Source organism: Tursiops truncatus, chromosome 11 (assembly GCF_011762595.2).
Source record: "Tursiops truncatus isolate mTurTru1 chromosome 11, mTurTru1.mat.Y, whole genome shotgun sequence".
Taxonomy (NCBI): domain Eukaryota; kingdom Metazoa; phylum Chordata; class Mammalia; order Artiodactyla; family Delphinidae; genus Tursiops; species Tursiops truncatus.
Genome location: NC_047044.1, coordinates 63,427,225 through 63,449,750, shown reverse-complemented (window position 1 = coordinate 63,449,750; position 22,526 = coordinate 63,427,225). Strand labels below are relative to the sequence as shown.

The 22,526-nt window shown below is 54.9% G+C and overlaps 2 protein-coding genes across 2 annotated transcripts; one reads left to right on the top strand and one right to left on the bottom strand.

The window, feature by feature from the left end:
- Positions 1-5,411: 5,411 nt before the first annotated feature.
- On the bottom strand, positions 5,412-11,943 carry WNT10B (Wnt family member 10B). The gene is made up of 6 exons (XM_033865644.2): positions 11,250-11,943; positions 10,782-10,925; positions 9,741-9,860; positions 9,356-9,618; positions 7,202-7,575; positions 5,412-6,607 (listed from the first exon to the last, which is right to left on the bottom strand). The coding sequence occupies exons 3-6, from the start codon at positions 9,812-9,814 to the stop codon at positions 6,149-6,151; spliced, it is 1,170 nt and encodes a 389-aa protein (XP_033721535.1). The 5' UTR covers positions 9,815-9,860; positions 10,782-10,925; positions 11,250-11,943; the 3' UTR covers positions 5,412-6,148.
- Positions 11,944-18,659: 6,716 nt separating this feature from the next.
- Positions 18,660-21,671, top strand: WNT1 (Wnt family member 1). The gene is made up of 4 exons (XM_004313116.4): positions 18,660-18,763; positions 19,492-19,745; positions 20,432-20,697; positions 21,183-21,671. Exons 1-4 carry the CDS (start codon positions 18,660-18,662, stop codon positions 21,669-21,671), a joined length of 1,113 nt encoding a protein of 370 aa, XP_004313164.1.
- The last annotated feature ends 855 nt before the right edge of the window (positions 21,672-22,526 follow it).

Sequence of the window (22,526 nt, the reverse complement as noted above, 5' to 3'; positions counted from 1 at the left end):
GCTGCGTTGGGTCTTCGTTGCTGTGCGCGGGCTTTCTCTAGTTGCGGCAAACGGGAGCTACTGTTAGTCGTTGCGGTGCACAGTCTTCTCATTGCGGTGGCTTCTCTTGTTGCGGAGCACGGGCTCTAGGCGCGCGGGCTTCAGTAGTTGTGGCTCGCAGGCTCAGTAGTTGTGGCGCACGGGCTTAGTTGTTCCGCAGCATGTGGGATCTTCCCGCGCCAGGGCTTGAACCCGTGTCCCCTGCATTGGCAGGCGGATTCTTAACCATTGCACCACCAGGGAAGTCCTCAGCTTCATTTCTTAATCAGGGCTACGTGCACCCCCCTGAGAGCCCTCACTGCACCAGCGTTTCTACTCACTACTAAGACTAGGTTGCTTGGGGGTGAGAATCAAGAGATCCTTTCCATAGGGAAGAGGGAGAGTGATGAATTTAAGAGACTGAAGGAAACAGCTGGACACTGGGTCAGTTAGGAAGTTGGAACTTGAAAGACAAACGATTGAAGACCAGTATTCAGAGGTATGGTTTGAGGATGTATACCTAGATGAGTATGAATTTTAGGATTACAAGGAAAGTGAGGGATTTTGCACCCGTGTTTCTCTATTCCTGCCAACCCCCACTTTCCTCACACTCATTTCTGCAGCTGGTCTAGACATGCAAATCTGCCTTGGAACAGTCACAGCTGTGATACAAGAAGGGCGCTAGTAATGCTAAGAATGGAAAAAGGTTCTTGAAGTGCCCTTTCTCCTCATTTACAGCAGTACAGATCCTCCTCAGCTTACAATGGGTTACATCCCAATAAACCCATCGTAAGTTAAAACATCTTAAGTCAAAAATGCGTTTGCACCTAACCTACCGAACATAATAGCTTAGCCTAGCCTGCCTTAAACATGTTCAGAACACTTACATTAGCCTACAGTTGGGCAAAATAATCTAACACAAAGCCTATTTTATAATAAAGTGTTGAATATCTTATGTAATCTATTGAATACTATACTGTACTTAAAGTGGAAAACAGAATGCTTGTATGGGCACAGAATGGTTGTAAGTGTATCAGTTGTTTACCCTTGTGATGGCGTGGCTGACTGGGAGCTGCAACTAGCTGCCACTGCCTAGCATCACAACAGGACATCATACCAAATAGCCTGGGAAAAGATCAAAGTTCAAAATTAATTTATAGTTTCTACTCGAGGCAGATCACTTTTGCACCATCATAAAGTAAAAAAATCGTAAGTCAAACCATTGTAAGTTGGGACCATCTGTACAAGGGAACACATGGCTCTTCCCTAAAGCTTGAGCCAAAATTGTTGCTTTTTAAATTTGTTTTTGTTTTTGTTTTTACCTTGTTTCTTGTCTCCTTCCAAGAAGAACTAGACTGGTAGATAGCTACATTCTGTCTACCCTGTATCCCTATCAGTCCTTGGTGTATGAATTCACCAGTCCCTTCCTCTTATTTCAGTTTGGGGTTTTTTTGTTTTAAAGTCTTTATTGACTTTGTTACAATATTGCTTTATTGACTTTGTTACAATATTGTCTTGTATTGACTCTGTTACAATATTGCTTTGTTACAACATTGTTTTTTGTTTTGGTTTTTTGGCTGGAGGCATGTGGGATCCTAGCTCCCCAACCAGGGATGGAACCCACACCCCCTGCATTGGAAGACAAAGTCTTAACCACTGGACCGCCAGGGAAGTACCCCCAGTTTGTTTTCTCTCTTATTTTAACCTGAAGAATAACACAACTCTGGAATGTGAAGTCAAGAGGCCCTTAATTTAAGATGGTGAAGGATGAGTGATAACCTACATGAGAAAAGAATCCAAAAAAGAATGCATATATGTATATGTATAACTGAATCACTTTGCTGTACACCTGAAACTAATACAACATTGTAAATCAACTATACTCCAATAAAATTAAGATATTGTTTAAAAACAGAAAAAGGATGGCGAAGGATGATTGAAAACAAACTTATGGTTACCAAAGGGGAAATGTCTGGGGCGGGGGAGAGGGGAAGGAGGGTTAAATGAGGAGCTTGGGATTAACATACAGACAATACTATATTTTTTTTTAATAAATTTATTTATTTTTGGCTGTGTTGGGTCTTCGTTGCTGCAAGCGGGCTGTCTCTAGTTGTGGCGAGCGGGGGCTACTCTTCATTGCGGTGCACGTGCTTCTCATTGTGGTGGCTTCTCTTGTTGCAGAGCACAAGCTCTAGGCGCGCGGGCTTCAGTAGTTGTGGCACACGGGCTCGGTAGTTGTGGCTCGCAGGCTCTAGAGCGCAGGCTCAGTAGTTGTGGCGCATGGGCTTAGCTGCTCCGCGGCACGTGGGATCTTTCTGGACCAGGGATCGAACCTGTGTCCCCCGCCTTGGCAGGCGGATTCTTAACAACTGCACCACCAGGGAAGTCCCCACACTACTATATGTAAGACAGGTAACCAATAAGGACTTAATGTACAGCACAGGGAACTCTACTCAATATTCTGTGATAACCTATATGAGAAAAGAATCTGAAAAAGAATGAATATATGTATACATATAACTGAATCACTTTGCTGTACACTTGAAACTAACACAACAGTGTAAATCAACTGTACTCCAATAAAAGAAAAGAAAAGGTGGTGAAGGGTGAGATGGATAACAAGGATCATGTTTATAACAAAGAGAGTTGTATCCATCCTGGGCTATTGCCATTAAGGGCCTTTGCCCTCCTAAGCTCTCTGTTTTAAATGGCAGAAGACTCCTCTAGTGTTATTACAGACTCCTAGAGTGGGCCCTGTGATACCTCCACATGATTACTCTTCTCTTTTCCTAGAATTTTCTAGGCACACCCCACCAGGTTATGCCCACACACTGATCACCAAAATTATGCTTTGCAACTGCCCTTGCTGGTGCCTCAACCATACCAACATGCCTTGTGGGACTCTGACAGGAGGTGACACCTGTCAATGTTCCTGCCGAAGTCTTCAGATCCTCTCAAGGTTGGGCCCAGGTGTGACAGAAGGATGGAAATGGTGACAGTCTAGTATGGTTAGCAGCAAGTACCATGATATTTGAGTCAGAACTGTTGAATGGAACTGGAGAATCTCCCAGCCCTTCTATCCTTCACCGTCTGGAGTCTGGAGAGGAAAGTGTCTGTTGCAGCATTACTGGGCACTTCCCATGGAGCAAAGAGGAGCACAGACAGGAGGGGTGCTGCTCAGCTGGCAATAAGCCAGCCAGTGCCACTCCCCAGCTCCCCAGCCACTTGAAAAGCTAAGGGAAGAAGAGCTCTGTCCAGAGCTGAAGGAGGCCAAGAGGCCTGACTTACAGTTCATCAGTCTTTCTCCCTCCCTCTGGCTGCCATTGGCGCTAACTAAAGCTGAAATTTCAGCCACCCGCTCTGTGGGTTGCACACTCCCCCTCCCGTCACTGACCCCAGGCCTGGGCCTGAGCCCAGAGCGTGTGCCGGGAGCAGGGGTGGGGAGGGGGGTGTTGGCCTTGCTGACAAAATCTATTTGGAATTTCTCAAGGTTGTGGTTTGGGGCTTAAGTTTGCCACAGAGTGTGTCTGACGAAAGAAGAGAGAATGCTAGAAAGAGAAAGGGAGCCAAAGAGAGCACAGAGGAAGGAAATAGGGGGAAAACTGAAATACTCCTGCTGTGATTTCATTGGACCTTCTCCTCCCTCTTCCTGAGTGTGAGAAATTCCCATTCTGGAAATTCCTTATCATTATTCTCTCTCATATCCTGTGTGTATTCTAGCTGCATCCCTCTCTCCCCAACTATCCCATATATACGTTAGGCTCAGTCAGTGCCTAAAGCCTACCTCCATCAAATTTCCAAATCAAGAATTCTCAGTGCACAAGCAGAAATTCAGGACATAAAGTTTCGCCATAAACTACTGCCCTAAACCAACACCCCTTGCGGTTCTTGCTACCCTGATGCTACCGTCATTTCACCTGATTTTGAGGGTAATTTGGGTAGCAGATAGAGCTATTGCCTAGAGGAGCGAAAAGGACTATTTCTATATCCCCTAGCCAAGGAGATGACCTGATAGAGTCAGCATCTTGCAACTCCATAAATATTCAGTTATTTGTAAAGTTCTAAATTTGTGATGCAGATTCCTTTTCTAAATTGAAAATAATTGTTTCTTTTCTTTTTTTAATAAATTATTTATCGTATATATATATATTTTTTAAATTTTGGGCTACGTTGGGTCTTCGTTGCTGTGCACGGGCTTTCTCTAGTTGCGGCGGGGAGCGTTGGGTCTTCGTTGTGGTGTGCGGGCTTCTCATCGTGGTGGCTTCTCTTGTTGCGGAGCGGAGCACAGGCTCTAGGCGCACAGGCTTCAGTAGTTGTGGCACACAGCCTCAGTAGTTGTGGCTCGCGGGCTCTATAGCGCAGGCTCAGTAGCTGTGGCACACGGGCTTAGTTGCTCCGCGGCACGTGGGATCTTCCCGGACCAGGGATCGAACCCGTGTCCCCTGCATTGGCAGGCGGATTCTCAACCACTGCGCCACCAGGTAAGCCCTAATTGTTTATTTTCAGTGATACTGGGCTAGGAATAGAAAGAAATCAGGATTGAAATAAAAGAAATTCTGTTTTCTCTAGTTATGGTTATCTCCTAAAAGATAAAGGCATTGTTTTATTGAGATTAAATGCAGAAGAGCTCTGAATAAGGAAAGACAGACTACATAGGCAAATAATTCAGTGGGAGAGCATGCTGGTTTTTCTGGTTTCCAAAGTAAAAAACTCCAATTTTGAGCGTAGGAATCCTTTATATATGTTTCCCATTAGTCTTGCATCTATCTCCAAGTTCTTTGATTTGGAGCCAGAGAGAAAAGAACCTGCCCTTTTGGGTCCAGGTTCAATGTCGGGACATCTTCAGGACTTGAAAACCCCAGAAAGGAGGTGACCTCATGGTGTGTAGGGTAGGGGTCAAAAACCACAGCCAGAGGACCAAATCTGGTCCCGCAGTCCATTTCTGTGAATTAAGTTTTATTGGACATAGCCATGCCCATTTGCTTATGTATGGTCTATGGCTGCTTTTGAGTAATTATGACAGAGTTGAGTAGTTTCGACGAAGTCCGAAAGCCTAATGTATCTACCATCAAGCCCTTTACAGGGGGAAAAAAAAAAAAAAAGCCAACCCCTGTTTTAGGGCAGTGACCAAGGCAAAATTTGGAGTTGAGGCACAGAGAACGTAAATAGGGCCTATATTTACATCTCTAGTCCCTCACACCTAGAAGTCCCCCCGCCCCGCCCAGGTTTTTCCACACTAAAAGTCGCCAGGTCACCTGCAGACCATCTGAAATCCTTTGTGGAACCAGGCATGATATACAAAAAGTCACTGAGTGTGGGAGGGTAGGAGAAATCACCCGGCAAAGAATCCAGGACTGGGATCCCAAGTGTGGGTAGAAATATCACCATCTGTATTCACTGGTCCAGTAACTTAATTTATTTTTGTTACAAACAAGAACCAAGAACAAGTCTCGGTACAATAAATTATCCATTCCCACCCCCACTGCTGAAGAAAGAAGAAGAGGCTCAGAGAATCTTAGGTAAAAGTCTTCCTTTGGAGGGTTCCCTTTAACATCTGAATTGGGGAGACAGCTTCCCTAAGGGCCTAGACAGACAACTTTCAGGGTTTTTGAGTGCCCTGTGCTCTGTCCCTTCCCTAAGAAAAACCTCTCTACAACCATCTCCCATTACTCGCTAAGAGGGGGCCCAGGCTGCAGTAAAGGAGTTTGGGAACAAGCAAATAGGAGTGAGTGGTCTCCTGGATACAGGTCTTATGGCCCCACACAATGCCTAGGGCTATCCCTCAAGAGAAAAGAGTGGTCAAACTATAGGGACTCCCCAGCCAAAAGGAGTGTGAATGAGAGTTAAAGGGACCCCAGGTTGGGTAGAGGGGGGCAATACAGTTCATCTCATCTTAGTCCATTCGGATGTTCGAGGAGCAGAAGAGGGTGACAGCTCCCCCTCAAGGCCCTCCTACCGTGGGGGAGAAGGCCACACATCACAGACTCCACCTGACCCCTACCACCCCCAAAGCTGTTTCTAGGTAGATACTTTGAGCTTCCAGGGGCCAAGATTGACCCTGGACAGAAATCAGAGCAAAAGGCTGCAAGGGTGCCCTTCCCCTTCCCCAGCCCCTCAGTGAGGCTGACCCTCACTTACACACGTTGACCCATTCTGTGACCTTGCACTCATCGCATAGCACGTAGCAGCACCAGTGGAAGCGGCAATGACAGCGCTCAACTCGTGTCTGCCGGAGCACGTTGTGGCCGCGGCCACAGCACAGGCTGCCACAGCCATCCAGCAGGCGGCTGGTCTTGTTGCAGGCCCGGCCCCGCGTGCCTGGGGAGCCCATGGTGGGGTCTCGCTCGCAGAAGTCAGGAGACTTCTCAAAGTAGACCAGTTCTCCTGAGAGGCGACGGGGACGAAGGCGGGGTTGGAAGGCTCCAGAGTTGCGGTTGTGAGTATCAATGAAGATGGCCCGGCCCAGCCGCTCCCTCAAGGCCGCCCCTACCACCCGGAACTCTGGGGCTGACCTCCAGCACGTCTTGAACTGGCAGCTGCCTGATGTGCCATGACACTTGCATTTCCGCTTCAGGTTTTCAGTTACCACCTAGAGCATCAGCAGGGAAGAGGTGAAAGGGGAGGGCAGCAAATGGACAGAGCACAAAGGCACAGGAGAGGGGAGGGAACAGAGGGCACAGACGGACAAATAGAGGCAAGAATGACAAGGAAATATCAGAAGAGAAAGGGCACTTCGAGGCTGGCTAATAGCCCATCTCCCTCATGTTATGGTTGCAGAACTGAAGCCGGAGCAGAGTGTAATTTGCCCATCTTCAATAACTAGCTGGCAACAGGACTCAGCTCCAGTTGTCCTGACTCCCAGTCCAGTGCTCTTTCCAGAGTGAGCACTGCTAAACCAGGGAGTCTCGCACCCCTAAATTCTGTAGGGAAGACAGCTATAATAATAGCTACCATGTAATGAGCACCTGTCGAGGACTAGGCACTATTCTGGGTGCTCTATGTACTAGCTCAGTCTTAATGACACTGTAAGGTAGGTATCATGAGACTCTTTTTACAGATGCAAAACTGAGGCCACCCAGCTGGTGAGTGACAATCACCCACCACATCCTCTTACTATGCTGTGCCTCCCGAGATCTAGCCAGGCCTCGAAAGCGGAGACGGAGGGCAAGTTGCACACACATACCTGACGCCCCACCCTGTTGTTGTGGATTCGCATTCGTGCCTGGATGTCCCGGGGAGCTTCCCTGGAATCCAAGAAATCCCGAGAGAACTTCTCTCCAAAGTCCATGTCATGGTTACAGCCACCCCATTCCCATGTGTCCTGGGGGCCAGGGCTGGGGCCTGAGCCAGGGCCCGGGCTGGGCAGGGAGTGGGGAAAACTCTTGCCCCGGGACAGTGCCTGCAGCTGCAGCAGTTTGGCCCTCAGCCGATCCTGCTCGCCACCGCCCTTCCAGCCGCAGCTGCAGCTCACCAGCTTGCCCAGGCTGCAGGCCGTGGCTACCGCATGCATGACCCCAGCAGCCAGCATGGAGAAGGAAAAAGCGCTCTCTCGGAAACCTGGGGATGAAAAGGTTATGATGGTAGGGGTAAGTCTGACAGGCAGCTGAGAGTAAGGGGGCCAAAGGAAATAAACAGCCACACTCCAATTCCAGAAACTCCTGACTCCTGGTCCTGCCTTTTACCAGCTGAGTAATTTGGGAGCAAGTCACACGGGAAGTAAGGGAACCGAGAGCACAGAGCCTCAGTTTCCTCATCTTTAAAGGGAGAGGATGGTTTGAGATCATCCCTGAGGCCCATTCTTGCTCTGTAAGTCTGGGATTTTCAGGTATGGATGAAAGAGCTAGCCTAAAGGGAAAGACCCCTGGGGTTGAGAGATGACTAAGAGAGAGTCCCTGAGGTCTTTGAAGATGCGTTCACTCAGTTCTACATCTGAAAGCCTTAGAAATTCCCCAGCCCTGCAGGTGGGGTGGAAGCAGAGTCCTTTGGTTGTGTGTGTGTGTGTGTGTGTGTGTGTGTGTGTGTGTGTGTGTGTGTGTGTAATTCAAGGTTATTTTAATCAGTCTTTTAACCAACCTACCCTCCACCACTCCAACATCCCCAAAGTACGGGAGCTGTGGAGCTGTCCTTCCTCTTTCCAGCTTCTAGTTTTATATTTGCCCATTAAGACTAGCCTTTATGTTTATCCTAACCTGCTATTACTCTATAAAACACTGGGAGAGGGAGAGAGGCGTGGGCGATTCTCCCTAAGGCCCTCTTAAAATGTTGGCTTCTTTGTTACGTTTTGGGGGTCACAGAGGCTCAGGATGACAAGCCTTTCCCAGGCTTAGATAGGCATGCTTCTCATTTAGGCATCAAAGCCTTCGCCTACACCAGGCCCTGTGGAAATGGAGGGGGTCCCTCACTTCCTTCTAGGCAGGGGCTCTCTGGAGCCCTGAGTGGATGAGAGACAGCCCCTCTCTAGGGGCCAGGCCTCTCCCACCCCGGGATGCAGGGCTCCTGGCCCAGCCTCCCGATCCTCCAGCCCCAGCCCTCCAGGGGGGAAGCTGTCTGCACAAGTCTTGGGAATTCCCCTGAAGATGGTAGCTGCCTATTAACCCTGTGGTCCCCAAAGTATTGCCCCCACCCTTGGGCTGAGCCTGAGATGGATGTTTACTCCTCTAGGGAGTAAACTCCGGCATGGCCTGGCAAGAGACAGGGCTGCCGCTCAGACCAGGGCCCCCAGACCAGGCCCCGCAGTGACCTGTTCTCCGCCCCTCTAGCCGCTCCTCACCTGCTCAGGTGAGAGCCACCTGGGGCCCTCACAGCACAGAGGAGGGGGATGCTCCCCGACTTCAAAGCCATCAGGGTCTTTGTTCCCACCTTCTGCTCCTGGGAACCCCAGTAATTAGGGGAGTAGGTTTAACCCTTAAACGGTTGGGGGCGTCACCCCACCCCCGCTGAGGCTCTGGGGACACCAGCCTGGGCTTGTCCCATGGAGAGGGAGGGACAGAAAACTGGGGGAGGGGAAGAAGGGGGGCATTTGAAGTTTCCAGGGCTGGGGGCATCTCTTGCTCACAGGGGCAGCCCAGATCAGCTGGGCGGAGACAGGAAAGGGGCGGGGGCGCCTAGGGTAGGGGAGCAGGGACCCAGCTGCCTTGCCGGCAGTGCGCAGGTGGAAGTCAGAAGCACGGGGCCCCAGACGGGTGGCCAGACCCTACTCCGCGCGCGGCTCCGGGGGGAATTCCCGGAGAGGCCCCTCCCGGAGTCGTGAACTCGTCCCTTCCCGCCTCCGCTCGCCTCGGCCTGCCCCCCGCCCCCCAGCCCCGGCGGCGGCACAGACCCGCCCCGCCAGGCTCACCGCGCTTGAGGATGGCGCTGTGGTGCGGCAGGCGACCGCCGCCCTCGAGCGCCGAGCAGTTCCAGCGCTGGTCACGCAGCTGGTGCTGACACTCGTGGACCGCGATGTGCAGGCCCTGAAGCGCGGACGCCGTCACGTCGGGGCTGCGCAGGCACAGGCCTAACTGCCGTTTGCTCAGGCCCGACAGCGTCAAGCATACGGTGTTGGCGGTCAGCGGCGGCTCGCCGGGCAGCTTCAGACCCAGAATCTCATTGCTTAGGGCCCTGGGAACCGAGAAGGCATTTGAGGGTCAGTGGTCCAGGCCTCGCGCCCCCTCTGACTCCTCCCGCCCCGCCTCTAGCCCAGGGCTTTCTCTCGTGGGCTGGGTGACAGGGGAACTGCTCACCGACTGCACAAAGCCAGGAACAGGAGACCCGCGAGGCCCGAGGGCGGAGGCCGCGGCCGCGGCTCCTCCCGCATGTCGAATCCCGGGCCCGAAGGCCCCGGTGGGCAGATCGATCAGGGCCTGCGGGACAGGGAGACTTAAGGATGGCTCCGGAATAGGGTGGCTCGCCTAGGCAACCAAAGGATGCTCAGCTTCGGGCTCCTAACTCACCAGTGCCACCCCACCGACCGTTCTCACCCCCCTCAAACAAAACAATAAAGATCACGCCTTGATTCCCAGAGTACCTGGGCCCTGGAGGAAGAGTCCCCGCCTAGAAGCTGGGACTTACGCTAGTGCTCTGGAGCCAATCTAGCCAGACACAATGCCTGGCACACAGACACACTCACGTGCAAACAGAGGTATAGACTCACAAACAGCTCTCCACTACCTTGCCCACCGCTCCCTTTTCAAGGGCCCCAAGACTGGCTTCCCCTGCCCAACACAGCTTCACCCTCTCACTGGGCTGCTGGGCAGGACTGAGAGAGGGTTCCCCACCACCCCCAGATGGCAGGGCGGGAGTGGGGGGCTGTCGCCTCCGGGTGCCGTCTAAGGCCAGCAACTTCTCTGAAAAGGGTGGAGAAATGGGCTCCCCATCCCACTCTGCCCGCTTCGGCCCCAGTAGGGAGCGAGGGGAGGCTCCAGGTGCGGCAAAGTCAGGGAGGGGACTTTGGTTCCCTCCTGAAAGGGACCGTGGCGCAAGCTGAGACCTCTTCCTCATCTGCCACCTTTCCTAACTACATGTTCCCCTCCTCCTAGCATCGCCCCTCTGGTCCCCACCAGGTCCCCAGTCTCAGTCCCCACCCCTTTGCTCTCGTTCATTGCCCTCCAAATCTGGGGCCACTCCTTTATTTGCGGTGTCTTTATTTCTGGCGATATCCCTGGCTCTCTCCGCATCTCTGTGCCCCCGTGGGCGGATGCGTGTCTGTCTGTCTGACTGCCACTGTGCCCGTCTCGTCCCCGTGTGCGAGTCCCTGCCCTCCCTGCTCTCCCGGTCCCGATTACCTCCAGCTGCTCTCGTGCAGAGTCCGCCACTGGCGCGGTTGGGTAGCCTGGGCTCGGGCTGTTCAAACCGTGGGGAGACTGCGTCGGGTTCTGCCCCCTCGGCAGAGCCGCATTCTTCCAGGGCAGGGCCACTCCTCTTCGCCGCTTCCCCAGCGCCGCCGCGGCCGCCGGGAGGAAGGGAGGGAGGAAGGGAGGGAGTGATCGAGAAAGCTAGCAGGCGGGCGAGCAAAGAACTGGGGGCTCTGGCTCTACTCGCGCCGAGCTCACCGGCGGCTCTGCCGCGGCTGACAGAGCTGCGGCCCCTCCCTGAGCCCGGGGCATCCCCACCCCACTCGTCGCACCCCCCGCCATGACCCGGGGAGCCCAGCCGCTCCCCCTCCTCCCAGCGCACACACACACCCTCTCCCCCGACGCCTGGGTTCAGGCTTGGCCCCGCTGAAGGGGGAGGTGGGCCAGAGTTCCGCTCACCTGCTCTGGGACCGCCCAGGCTGCAAGAAGGGTGCAGTGACCCAGTCTAGGGAGCCAGGACCCTGGTCCCAAGTGGTCATTTCTCTTTGCCTCAGTTTCCCACTGATAGTTGGATGGCTGCAAGGTGCCCTTGAGAAGATGAAGATGGAGCTGAGATCGAGCTTCTGTCGCTGGACAGTCTTGGGTAGAGCCCTCAGAGAGAGCACAGTGCAGGGCAATCGGAGCCGGCAGGAGCAGCTCCCTTCTGGGTGGCTTGGCTTCCGCCCACCTCCGAGCCCTACGCCTGCCCCTTGGGAGGGGTCAGCTCTGGCCTCAGAGTTTGGCTTTAGCAGCGGCTCGGGTGACTCCAGAGATCTTCAGCCTGCCCCAATGCTTCCCCTTAGCTTACAGGCATCCTTGCCAGCAGAGGTCTCCTGCCCTTCCTAGGATCCCGGGTCTGCACTCCGCGTGGCCCATATTCCTGCTCCAGACTCTCAGACTTGCTTCACGTGGAAGGAGGAGGGCCTCGGTATCCCGAGCTGAGCCCGGCCCAAGGACAGCCAGGGAAAGAGCCTGATCCTGGGTTGCAGATACGGAGGCAAACCACCTTAGGGAGCCCCAGTGGCAGCGAAGGGGTTAGGCGCTGCTGCGCTCCTGCCTGACTCACCCTCCCAGCTCTAACCACTGTGGGCTATTTTTGCCAGAGAGGGGCCCCAGGCTTCCCAGCCGCCCCCCGCCCCTGCCAGACCGCAGCCCAAGGCACCGCTGGCCCCGCGCGCCCAAGGCTGGCACGTTGACTCAGAGACAGGCCCCCCGGGGAAGCAGGGCCACGGGGCTGAAACCCACAGCCCCAGTCATCGCTTCCTTGGTACTGGCCATGTAGCTCTGCTGGGCAGCCAGCCTCCAGTCTGTGTGGCTGCAGGTCCTGCCCCGTGCTGCAGGGGGCATTGCTGTCTAGGGGGGCGGAGCTGTCTGAGGGAGATTAATGACTTTCATCTGGTAGGAAATGTATTAATCACCTTCCTGTGCCAGGCCTCAAGCAGGCTAGGGAGGTGAAAGCGCCATGGTCCTGACACTGGACAGCTGTGACCACGGAGGGCTGCTTGCTCCCCTCTGCTGTCCTACCTTGGGGGGAGAGGGGAGTATAGGAGAAGGAGCCCTAGAGCTCTTGCCCCTCCTTCCTGTTTAGGGGCCAAGAACCAAACCGTGCGTGGCTTTTGAGGCCACCAGAATCTGCACCCTGACTCCGTAGCTTCTGTCCTTACACCTGGATTCGCTGATCCTCACCAGTGTCCTTGTCCTTCTCCCTGGATGTCAGCCTGGAAGTTTACCTAGGGCCCTGGAAGGAGGGACGAGGTCTCCTATGCCCCTCTTCTCCCACAGGGGGACCTCTTGGACGCTCGTATTTCTCCATGTGTCTCCAGTTTCAGACTGTTCCTTCTTATTCTACCCTTGTTGGGCTGCCGTATAGCCAGGTGCCAAGGAAGGGCCAGGGTCAGAACTACTGCCACAGATTCCAACTTCTTAGTGACCCCAGGGCTCCCCAAGCTGGCCTATCCCAAGTCCAAGGACCCATACTCCTGTTCCCTCTCCCTGCAGAAGCCCAGCTCTGGGACATGAGGCCACAGGCAGGCAGACTGGGTGGCCTGAGCTGGCCCCCAGTGCCCTTGGCCCGACCGGCTGGCCTGAGCACTGACCCGCAGGCGGCTGGAGGGTGGTGTGGCAGGCGGGGCCTGGAGAGGGCTGCGGGTACACACCCATTGCCTAATACCCCAAGCACGCGGCCAGCTCCAGGAAAGGAGAGGGGCGGGAACCAGAGGGACCTTGACAAGGGTTGGGGCCATGACAGCAGGGGGAAAGTGAGGGACTGTCATCGCTTCAGGGAGGGAAATGGGAGCAAACTGATCCCCCTTCCCCTCAATGGGAAGGGTAGGGGGCTGCCTTCCCATCATGGGGATGGACGCACCGAGAGCAATCTGAGAAGGACACTGGGGCCCTATAGGGCGGGGGTCAAAGAAAAGGGAGATTGGGGGATCGAGCAACTGAGGCGTCGGCTAAAGCTGAGTACAGTCTCGAAAGCCTCCTCCTCTTCCTCCCCCTCCTCCCCCCACCCCGTGTTTGCCTTGGCCCAGGGTCCCGGGTGACTCATCTATTGCTGAGCCGCTGATAGGGGCGGCCAGGCCCGGGGAACCCAAATTATAGGCCCTGGAGGGATGGATGCGCCCGCGGCGGCGGTGAGCTCAGCTGCGCTGCCCACCCTCCGCCTCTCACGCCTTCTGCTGCAGCACCGTAGGCCACCACCCGGAGGCACCAGAGGTTCCGCAGCCCGACTACGCTGGACTCCCGAGAACCCCCCCCCACGCACACACCCAACCTATCTGTGAGATTACCCTCGACAGAACTTTGCCCCCTTCTCTACCAGAGACTGATGCCTTCCCAGCCCAAGGAGACAGTGCCACCTGCTGGTGCTTCAAAGGAAGGTAGGCTCCTCTGCCAATAACCCTCAGCCCTGGCCCCCTGCTTCCTCCCCAGACCCCATCTAGGTAAAGCCTCTCTCCCCTCTGACATATCTCTCTCATTTCTATTTCAAGGGGGGCGGTTGCTTGCTACTAATTTTCTACTTTAAGCCTTTAAAGTTATCCATGGTCAAAAGTGATACAAAGAAAAATAAAGCAGGGTAAAGGAGATAGGTAGTGGAATTAACATTTTATACAGGGGGAGGAAAAGGGAAGCAACAAATTCATGGAGATAGCTGAGGAAGGGCACTCCAGAAGACAGAAAAGCAGGTGCAAAGATCTTGGGACAGACACTTACTTCGTACGTTCAAGGAATTAGCAAGGAGGCCGGTGTGGCTGGAGGGAGGAACCCACAGGGGAGAGAGTGGTAGGCAATGAAGTTAGAGGACAAGGAAGGAGCAAGGTCAGATTATATAGAGCCTTGTAGGCAAAAATAAAGATTTTGCCTTTTCCTTTGAGTGAGATAGGGAATCACTGGAAAATTCTGAGCAGAGAATGAAACGATCTTACTTTGTTTTAGAAAGAATGGCTCTGTGGAAAATAGACTATGGGGCCCAAGGACTGGGGCAGGGAGAGCTGTTAGGAGGTTATTGCAATAGTACAGGAGAGAGATATGATGGTGGCTCTGACCAGTGTTGTAGAAGTGGAATGGTAAGAATGGATCCGATTCTACATATATTTTGAAGACAGAAGGGCAAGACTGTTTTCTTTTCTTTTTTTTACTGATTTGACACAGATTATAAGAAAACAGATGAGTCAAGGATGGCTCTAAGATTCTTGTCCTGAGCGACTGAAAGGATGGAGTTGCGATTTACTGGGATGGGGATGACTGAAAAAAGAGCAGGTGCAAGGGAAGAACTGGGAGTTCAGTTTTGGACATTGTACATTTTGAGGTGTTTATTCAAGTGTTAGATATGCAAGTCCAGAGTTCAGGGCCAGAGATAAAAGTAGGGAGCATGAGACTGGATAGTTCACCAAAGGAGTGAGTGTAGACTGAGAAGAAGCTCCAGATTGAACTGGGGTGCAGTTCAATGAGTTATGTAGAAATTGGGTACAAAGGTGGAACCAGATAAAGAGACTGAGCAGCCAGGGAGGTAGGAACGGTGCTCCAGAAATCGAGAGAGAATATTTCAAGGAGGAAGTGTTCAACTTTGTCTGCTATTCCTAAAAAGTTTGTTAGGATGAGAACTGAGATTTGACTGTAGAGCAAAACGGAGGTCATGGATGATTTTTATAAGGAAATGTAGTGGGTTAGAAGGTGTGATTAGGGTGGTGGAAAGACAGAATAAAGAAAAGAAACCGGCATCGGTGATTAAAGCAACGCTTTTGAGTTCTGCAGTAAAAGACAGCAGAGAGGGGATTCCCTGGTGGCACAGTGGTTAAGAATCTGCCTGCCAATGCAGGGGACACAGGTTCCAGCCCTGGTCCGGGAAGATCCCACATGTCGCGGAGCAACGAAGCCCGTGCGCCACAGCTACTGAGCCCACGTGCCACAACTACTGAAGCCCGTGCTCTGCAGCAAGAGAAGCCACTGCAATGAGAATCCCGCACGCCACAATGAGGAGTAACGCCCGCTCTCCACAACTAGAGAAAGCCCTTGCACGGCAATGAAGACCCAATGCAGCCAAAAATAAATTTATATATATATATATATATATATATATATATATATATATATATATATATATAAAGACAGCAGAGAAATGGGGCAACGTTGGGTGGTAATGTGAAGTCAAACAAAGTTCTGGGGTTTTTTAGATGGGAGACATTACAGCATATTTGTATGCTGATGGGTATGATCCAGTAGCTAGGTAAACCGATGACGCAGGAAAGAAGGAGAGGACGATTGATAGAGCGACGATTTGATCTAAATAGGAATTTGGGCCAGGTCATACAGAGTGTGACCAGACCTAGAGCCCTCCCACTCTTCCCCACTATTCCTGGTGGGTGGAATGGTGGAACAAAGGATACTGAATCCTTCTTTCCTCTCTTCCCACCTCTGCTTGTCACCAGTGGCCACAGACAGGACTGCCCTGTCTTCGAGCCCAGCTCCCTCCTCCATGATGTTTTATCAACCCACCAAGCCAAAAGATGTGACCCAGGCCCCAGTGGGAAGAAAATCCTAAGGGACAAAGGACAGGCTGCCCATGGTACACTGTCTATTTACTTGAGCCATCTGTGCTGGGTGGCCTCTGCAGAGGCCACTGGCTTTTAGACCTGTGGAAGATGCTGGGCCAGTACACCTTGTCCCTCAGGGTCAAATCCTTGGAGGGGACAAGCATGCTGGACTGGGCAAAGGGCCTGGAAAATACATTCCCCTCAAAAATAACCTCCATCAGGCTTCATTTGTGTTAATATGCATCTCTTTTAAAATGCAAGTGCCCCAGGAAGATTAATTAAACTTATCAAGCATTTATTTCTTAGAGTGATTTCCCTGCATTGGAGGGGAAGCCTGATCATTTCTGGGACTTGGAACACTTTAGGATCAGGCCTGGGTATATTGCTCAGTCAAAAAGCATCCGAAAGGCAGAGGAGAGGGAAAAGAGAGGATCAAAAAGGGAGGCAATCAGCTCGGTGCTTTGTGACCACCTAGAGTTGTGGGGTAGGGAGGGTGGGAGGGAGACGCAAGAGGGAGGAGATAAGGGTATATAGGTATATGTATAGCTGATTCACTTTGTTATAAAGCAGAAACTAACACAACACTGTAAAGCAATTATACTCCAATAAAGATGTTAAAAAAAAAAAAAAAGGGAGCGACTTCCCTGGTGGTCCAGTGGTTAAGACTCCACGCTCCACATGTAGGGGCCCAGGTTCGATCCCTAGTCAGGGAACTAGATCCCACATGCTGCAACTAAGACCTGGTACAGCCAAACAAATAAATAATTTTTTTTTTTAAAAAAAAGGAGAGGCAGGAAGATCCTAAAGACCATTTTTCTTTATCTGCCAATTTCAGGAAGAGCTCCCAGCCTGCTATTGCTGCACAGTCACAAGCAGCCAGTAAGGTGGAAAGAGCATGGGCTTTGAGTCAAAACAGTCTGGGTTTTAACCTGGCTCTACCGTTTATTCCCTCGTTAGCTATGTGGCCCTTGGATAACTGCCCAATGTAGTTTTTCCTCGGTAAAATGGAGAGACAGGAGAGACCTAAAGGAGGAGATCCTCCGTCTTCCAGGGGCCACCTGTGTGTGGTGGTGGGGCATGAGAACCAGGCTGGCAGTGCCCCCTATGCCCCATATAGGGAACAGCTGCCACTTCTTCGATAGGAGGCAGAGGTGGCCTTGAGGCTGAGATGGAGTCCTAGGAGGAGGGACTCCCAGGACTCGTAGAGATGGTCGCAGGTGCTCTAGGTAACCTGGCACGGTGAGAGTGAAGAGAGCCAGAGTTTGGGGGGGAGAAGACAGAAACCTGGCAGAAAAATTCAGAAAGAAGCAGAAACTTGGAGACACAAGTTCCCTCTTCTGGGTTCAGTTTAGCCAGCAGCCCTTCTCTTCCCAGCCCCTCCATGTACACCCCTGACATCTGCTCCACTGCCCTTCCTTTCTGAGCCTAGTCCTTAGAGACACTGCCACTCATCCATCTTGATACCACCTTGGTTACAGGCGTAGTCCCCCCTCCCCCAGTGACATGCACAGGCTGACAACATGCCACAGGGTGACACACTATAGGATGGCATGAGGTACGCCGGGTGAGAGTGACACACCTATGCATATTTAATCGCCCACTCAACCGCCCACCTCCGCACACAGTTCCAGACACTCTTTGTTCCTCGGCCAACCTTCTGGGTCTCTCCTGACGTAGCTGCCACCTCCTTCCCGACACCTAGGAGATGATGCACTGCCCCAGGTGGTGACAAGACGACTAGATGACCCTTTCTGACCTGAGCTAAGTTCCAAGATTCCTGGGAAAGGCTCCTCACATCCCTCTTCTGAACATGGATTTTCTGTGCACAAGGACACCCGTGAGTGTGCGCTCTCAGAACACACTCACACATATTCTCACCCGGAGTCTCATTTGCACTGTCCCACTTTAGCGCGCACACACGCAGCCACTTGTGCACTCCTTCCAGCCCACCTCACAAGCACAGACTGCCGCTGCCTCAGGTCCCTCTCCATGGTGGGGCTCTGTGTGGTCAGTGCATCCCCCAACCCACCCCTGGGACTTCCCTGACCACAGCCCCAGCCCCACCCCAGTCTCCCCCCTTTTCCTTCCCTGTCCAGCCGTCGGGGGGTCCTGGGAGGGGAGGTATCTCCCCAGAGTCGCTGCCCAGAACCACAGCTTTCCTTCTTCCACTCAGGATGGGGGAGAGAGGAGACGCCGGCGGGGACCGGGGTGACGTCGAGGGGACAGCCCCACAGCAGGCAGCGAAGCGGTTGAGCTCCCGGCAGTTTGTGCCCGCAGCACACTGGTCGCCGCGCCCCCTGGCGGACGCTGGTCCCCGACGGGCTCCGGACACGGAGAGGAGTGAGGCGGGCGCGCGTGGGAGGGCGTCCCAAGGGGAGGGGTCGGCGGCCAGTGCAGGTCCGGAGGCGGGAGCCACCGGGTAGGGGGCGGGGGTGAGCCCCGACGGCCAGCCCGTCAGCTCTCGGCTCAGACGGGCGGGAGCCACGGCCCCGCTCGCTGCCCATTGTCTGCGCCCCTGACCGTTGTGCCCTGGTGCCACAGTGCGGCCCGGCGGGGCAGCCTCCTATCGTCACTTCAGCCAGCGCCACAACTATAAGAGGCGGTGCCGCCCGCCGTGGCTGCCTCAGCCCACCAGCTGGGACCGCGAGCCATGCAGCCCGTCGCCCGCCCCCGGGGCTGTTAGAGCCAGACTGCGGACTCTCGCCACAGCCGCCACTGCCGCGTCCAGTCCCACCGCCGCGGGCAGCAGCCAAAGCCGCCCCAACTGCAGCACAGAGCGGGCAAGGCCGGGCAGGCCATGGGGCACTGGGCACTGCTGCCTGGCTGGGTTTCCGCTACGCTGTTGCTGGCGCTGGCCGCTCTGCCTGCAGCCCTGGCCGCCAACAGCAGTGGCCGATGGTGGTAAGTGAGCTGGTGCGGGGTCGCCACTTGTCTCGGGGCACAGAGCCAGGGGCCAGCCCCATCCAGCTCCCACGCTCTGGGATCCGTCCGCAGACAGGCTCTCTCCAGCGCTCTGACTTCCCTTTGAGACACCGAGGGGCGCTCTGGGGCGGAGCTGCTCCAGAGGATCCAGCTCTGCTTAAGTGGGGTGAATGGTCCGCCCGGTGGCCCACGATACTCCAGCCAGGGAGCCCACTCCCATCTAGCACCGCCCTTCTTCCAAGAGCCCCAAACCGAGCCTCACGGCGGTAGTCACACCACAGGTTTCCCAGCCTCGGGAGAGAAAGGGCAGGCGTGCACTCAGAAAGAAGCCAAGTAGAGGGTGGAACTCCCAAGCATTTCACGCCTTGGGTGGGCATGGATGGCAGGCCAGGGTTTGCTCACCAGGCTGCCCGGAAGCAGGCTCTGAGAACCAAGGTGAATATCTAGTCTCCGGTTCTCCGTGCCTCTGCTGTCCAGCTCCGGGCGCAGGGCCCCCGAGCAGTCCTAAGATCCCTGGGAACACAAAACTCTGGACGCCAAGTCCTTTCAAACTAGTGAGCCTGGGAGCGCGGAACTGTTACCTTGCTATTGATCCCGCCGCTCTCGCCAGCAAATAGCTCCAGGAAGAGGACAGGGTGGGCATGACCTTTCTGGTTAGGGTGCAGGTCCCCTTCCAGAGCTTGAGCTCCTATCATGCGTCTCACCAGGGGCATCGTGAACGTAGCCTCCTCCACGAACCTGCTGACCGACTCCAAGAGCCTGCAACTGGTACTCGAGCCCAGTCTGCAGCTGCTGAGCCGCAAACAGCGGCGGCTGATCCGCCAGAACCCGGGGATCCTGCACAGTGTGAGCGGGGGGCTGCAGAGCGCTGTGCGAGAGTGCAAGTGGCAGTTCCGGAACCGCCGCTGGAACTGTCCCACAGCTTCGGGGCCCCACCTCTTCGGCAAGATCGTCAACCGAGGTGGGTACCCAGGAAGGTGACGCTTCCTGGACCAGGGGAACGCACGGTCACCCCCAGGGCAGGGGCGGGCAAGTGCAGGGAAGATGTCCGGGGCACCTGCAGGGTCACACGATCCACCCGCCAAGAGCTTCATGCCAGCACTAGCTCTGGGCCAGACTCGTTCTACCAGGGGCTTTCAAGCCGTGCACCTCGGGCACGAAGCTAACTTTTCTGAGCCACTGCCCCAGAGAAAGGGAGTTCCGAGTCGTGGACGCTGGCTGGCCACTGCTGTCCCTCAGCCCCTCTCAAAGCTGGTCTCTGCGGGCGTCTCTTACCTCCAGCCCAGCAAGTCTTGCATCGCTGACGAGGGCCGGGCCGAAAGTTTGGGCTGCGGAGAGGTCTTGGCGGTGCAGAATTCCTCCACTCCCCTCTTTCCGGCTTTTCTCTCTGGGGCTGCCCCACTTCCACCGAGAAGCCAGAATGCTCCCTGAGTCTCAGTAACGTGTGATTACAAGCGTGGCGTGGTTGCGTGCCCACGCACTTGCTTTCTCCGTGAGACCAGCTTCCCAACACAGCCCGTCGCCGGGCTTTCAGGAATCTAAGGCAGGATTTGGGGCGTGTGACTCAAGGGTCCCAAGCCCTCCACTGAAGGTGCCTGCTGCACCCCCGCGTGCCCCCTGGCTGATCCCCGCTCCCTTCCCCAACAGGCTGTCGGGAAACAGCATTTATCTTCGCCATCACCTCGGCCGGGGTCACCCATTCGGTGGCGCGCTCCTGCTCGGAGGGCTCCATCGAGTCCTGCACGTGCGACTACCGGCGGCGCGGTCCTGGGGGCCCCGATTGGCACTGGGGAGGCTGCAGCGACAACATCGACTTCGGCCGCCTCTTTGGCCGGGAGTTTGTGGACTCCGGGGAGAAGGGGCGGGACCTGCGCTTCCTCATGAACCTTCACAACAACGAGGCGGGCCGCACGGTGAGCGGGCTTGCGGGTCACCGCACCCGAAACGGAATGGCAGGGTTCTCGGAGTCCCTCGCAGAGGCTAACCTCGAACTTGGGAAGTAACGGTCGGTGATAAGGTCATGGGGTAGGGTAAGGAGCCAGGCGAGGGCGTCCGGAGAGCGCGGAGGCTTGGAAGGAAGCCAGAGAATGAAAGAGACAGTGGCTGACAACTGAGAGGTTAGAAGTCATGTAACCCATAGACTGTATTGCCTACAGCCCCTCCACTGTACAGGTTCAAAAAACCAGGTTGAGAGGCAGAGACAGATTCGCCGGGTGGAGCAGAGTTGGGCTTAGTGTCCAAATCTCTGCGGGACATTTCGCGCCTCCCTTCCTCTGTGCGCGGCTAGGCCTGGGCCTTTGCTGAGGTTCCGGCGACGTCCGGGAGGGGGCGGTATCTGGGAAGGTGGCCCTGACTCTGACAGTGCCCTGGAACACCCTTTCTTCTCCGTTTCCCCCAGACCGTGTTCTCCGAGATGCGCCAGGAGTGCAAGTGCCACGGGATGTCCGGCTCGTGCACGGTGCGCACGTGCTGGATGCGGCTGCCCACGCTGCGCGCCGTGGGCGACGTGCTGCGGGACCGCTTCGACGGCGCCTCGCGCGTCCTGTACGGCAATCGCGGCAACAACCGCGCCTCGCGGGCGGAACTGCTGCGCCTCGAGCCCGAGGACCCCGCTCACAAGCCTCCCTCCCCCCACGATCTCGTCTACTTCGAGAAATCGCCCAACTTCTGCACATATAGCGGACGCCTGGGTACAGCGGGCACGGCAGGGCGCGCCTGCAACAGCTCGTCGCCCGCGCTGGACGGCTGCGAGCTGCTCTGCTGTGGCCGGGGCCACCGCACGCGCACGCAGCGCGTCACCGAGCGCTGCAACTGCACCTTCCACTGGTGCTGCCACGTCAGCTGCCGCAACTGCACGCACACTCGCGTACTGCACGAGTGCCTGTGAGGCGCTGCGCGGACTCATCCCTAGGAGCGTTCTCGTCAAGCCCACCCCCAAACAGATTCGCTGGCACCTAAGACCCCGATCCTCGCCCACCCAGCCCCTTCAGCCACACTCCGCGACTCCTACGTATCCGATCATTTCTCCCACCTGCTCCTACCTGGGGACTCCTGAAACCACTTGCCTGGGGCGGCATGAACCCTCTTGCCATCCTGACTGACCTGCCCCGGACCTACCTCCCTCCACCTCCGCGGGAGACCCCTTGTTGCACTGCCCCCTGCTTGGCCAGGAGGTGGGAGAAGGATTCGTCCCCTCCTCCATCAGCGTCAGCTCCTGACGTGTAGCTCTGTCTCCTCCACCGCGCCAGCAACCTGCCTGCCTCTCTCCCTCTCCTTTATCCTCCGTTTTTTCCAGGTCCCCACATGCCCTTCCCATTCTCCTGCCAAGGGTGCAGACCCTGAACACACACCTGAGCATCAGGGCCTTTGTCCTCCCCACCTACAGCTGAAGCGGGAGGTTCCAGGGTGAAAGGGCAGCTGTGGTGATGTGGAACATGAGGCTGGGGGACCCCGCGGAAATATCCCCATTCTTCCAGCCTCTGTCGTGGAGCCATTGAACAGCTGCCAGCCATGCCTCCCTCAGCCACCTCCTACCCCCTTCCTGTCCTGCCTCCTCATCAGTGTGTAAATAATTTGCACTGAAACGTGGATAAAAAGCCACAAGTTTGGTTGTTGTAAATAAAACTATTTATTGTGCTGGGTTCCAGCCTGGTTTGCAGAGACCACCTCCACCCAACCCAATCCTCTCCATTCTTCTCTCCTTTTGCCCTCCAGCCTTTTGTGACCCCTCTTTTCCTCTCCC

Excerpts from the sequence above, each read along its gene's own strand:
- WNT1 (XM_004313116.4), top strand. The coding sequence starts at position 18,660 with ATGGGGCACTGGGCACTGCTGCCTGGCTGGGTTTCCGCTACGCTGTTG. Across the intron at positions 18,764-19,491 it reads AACAGCAGTGGCCGATGGTG|GGGCATCGTGAACGTAGCCT; the intron begins GTAAGTGAGCTG and ends GCGTCTCACCAG. Across the intron at positions 20,698-21,182 it reads ACAACGAGGCGGGCCGCACG|ACCGTGTTCTCCGAGATGCG; the intron begins GTGAGCGGGCTT and ends CGTTTCCCCCAG.
- WNT10B (XM_033865644.2), bottom strand. The coding sequence starts at position 9,814 with ATGCGGGAGGAGCCGCGGCCGCGGCCTCCGCCCTCGGGCCTCGCGGGT. Across the intron at positions 7,576-9,355 it reads CAGCGCCATCCTCAAGCGCG|GTTTCCGAGAGAGCGCTTTT; the intron begins GTGAGCCTGGCG and ends TTTCATCCCCAG. Across the intron at positions 6,608-7,201 it reads ACAACAGGGTGGGGCGTCAG|GTGGTAACTGAAAACCTGAA; the intron begins GTATGTGTGTGC and ends CTGATGCTCTAG.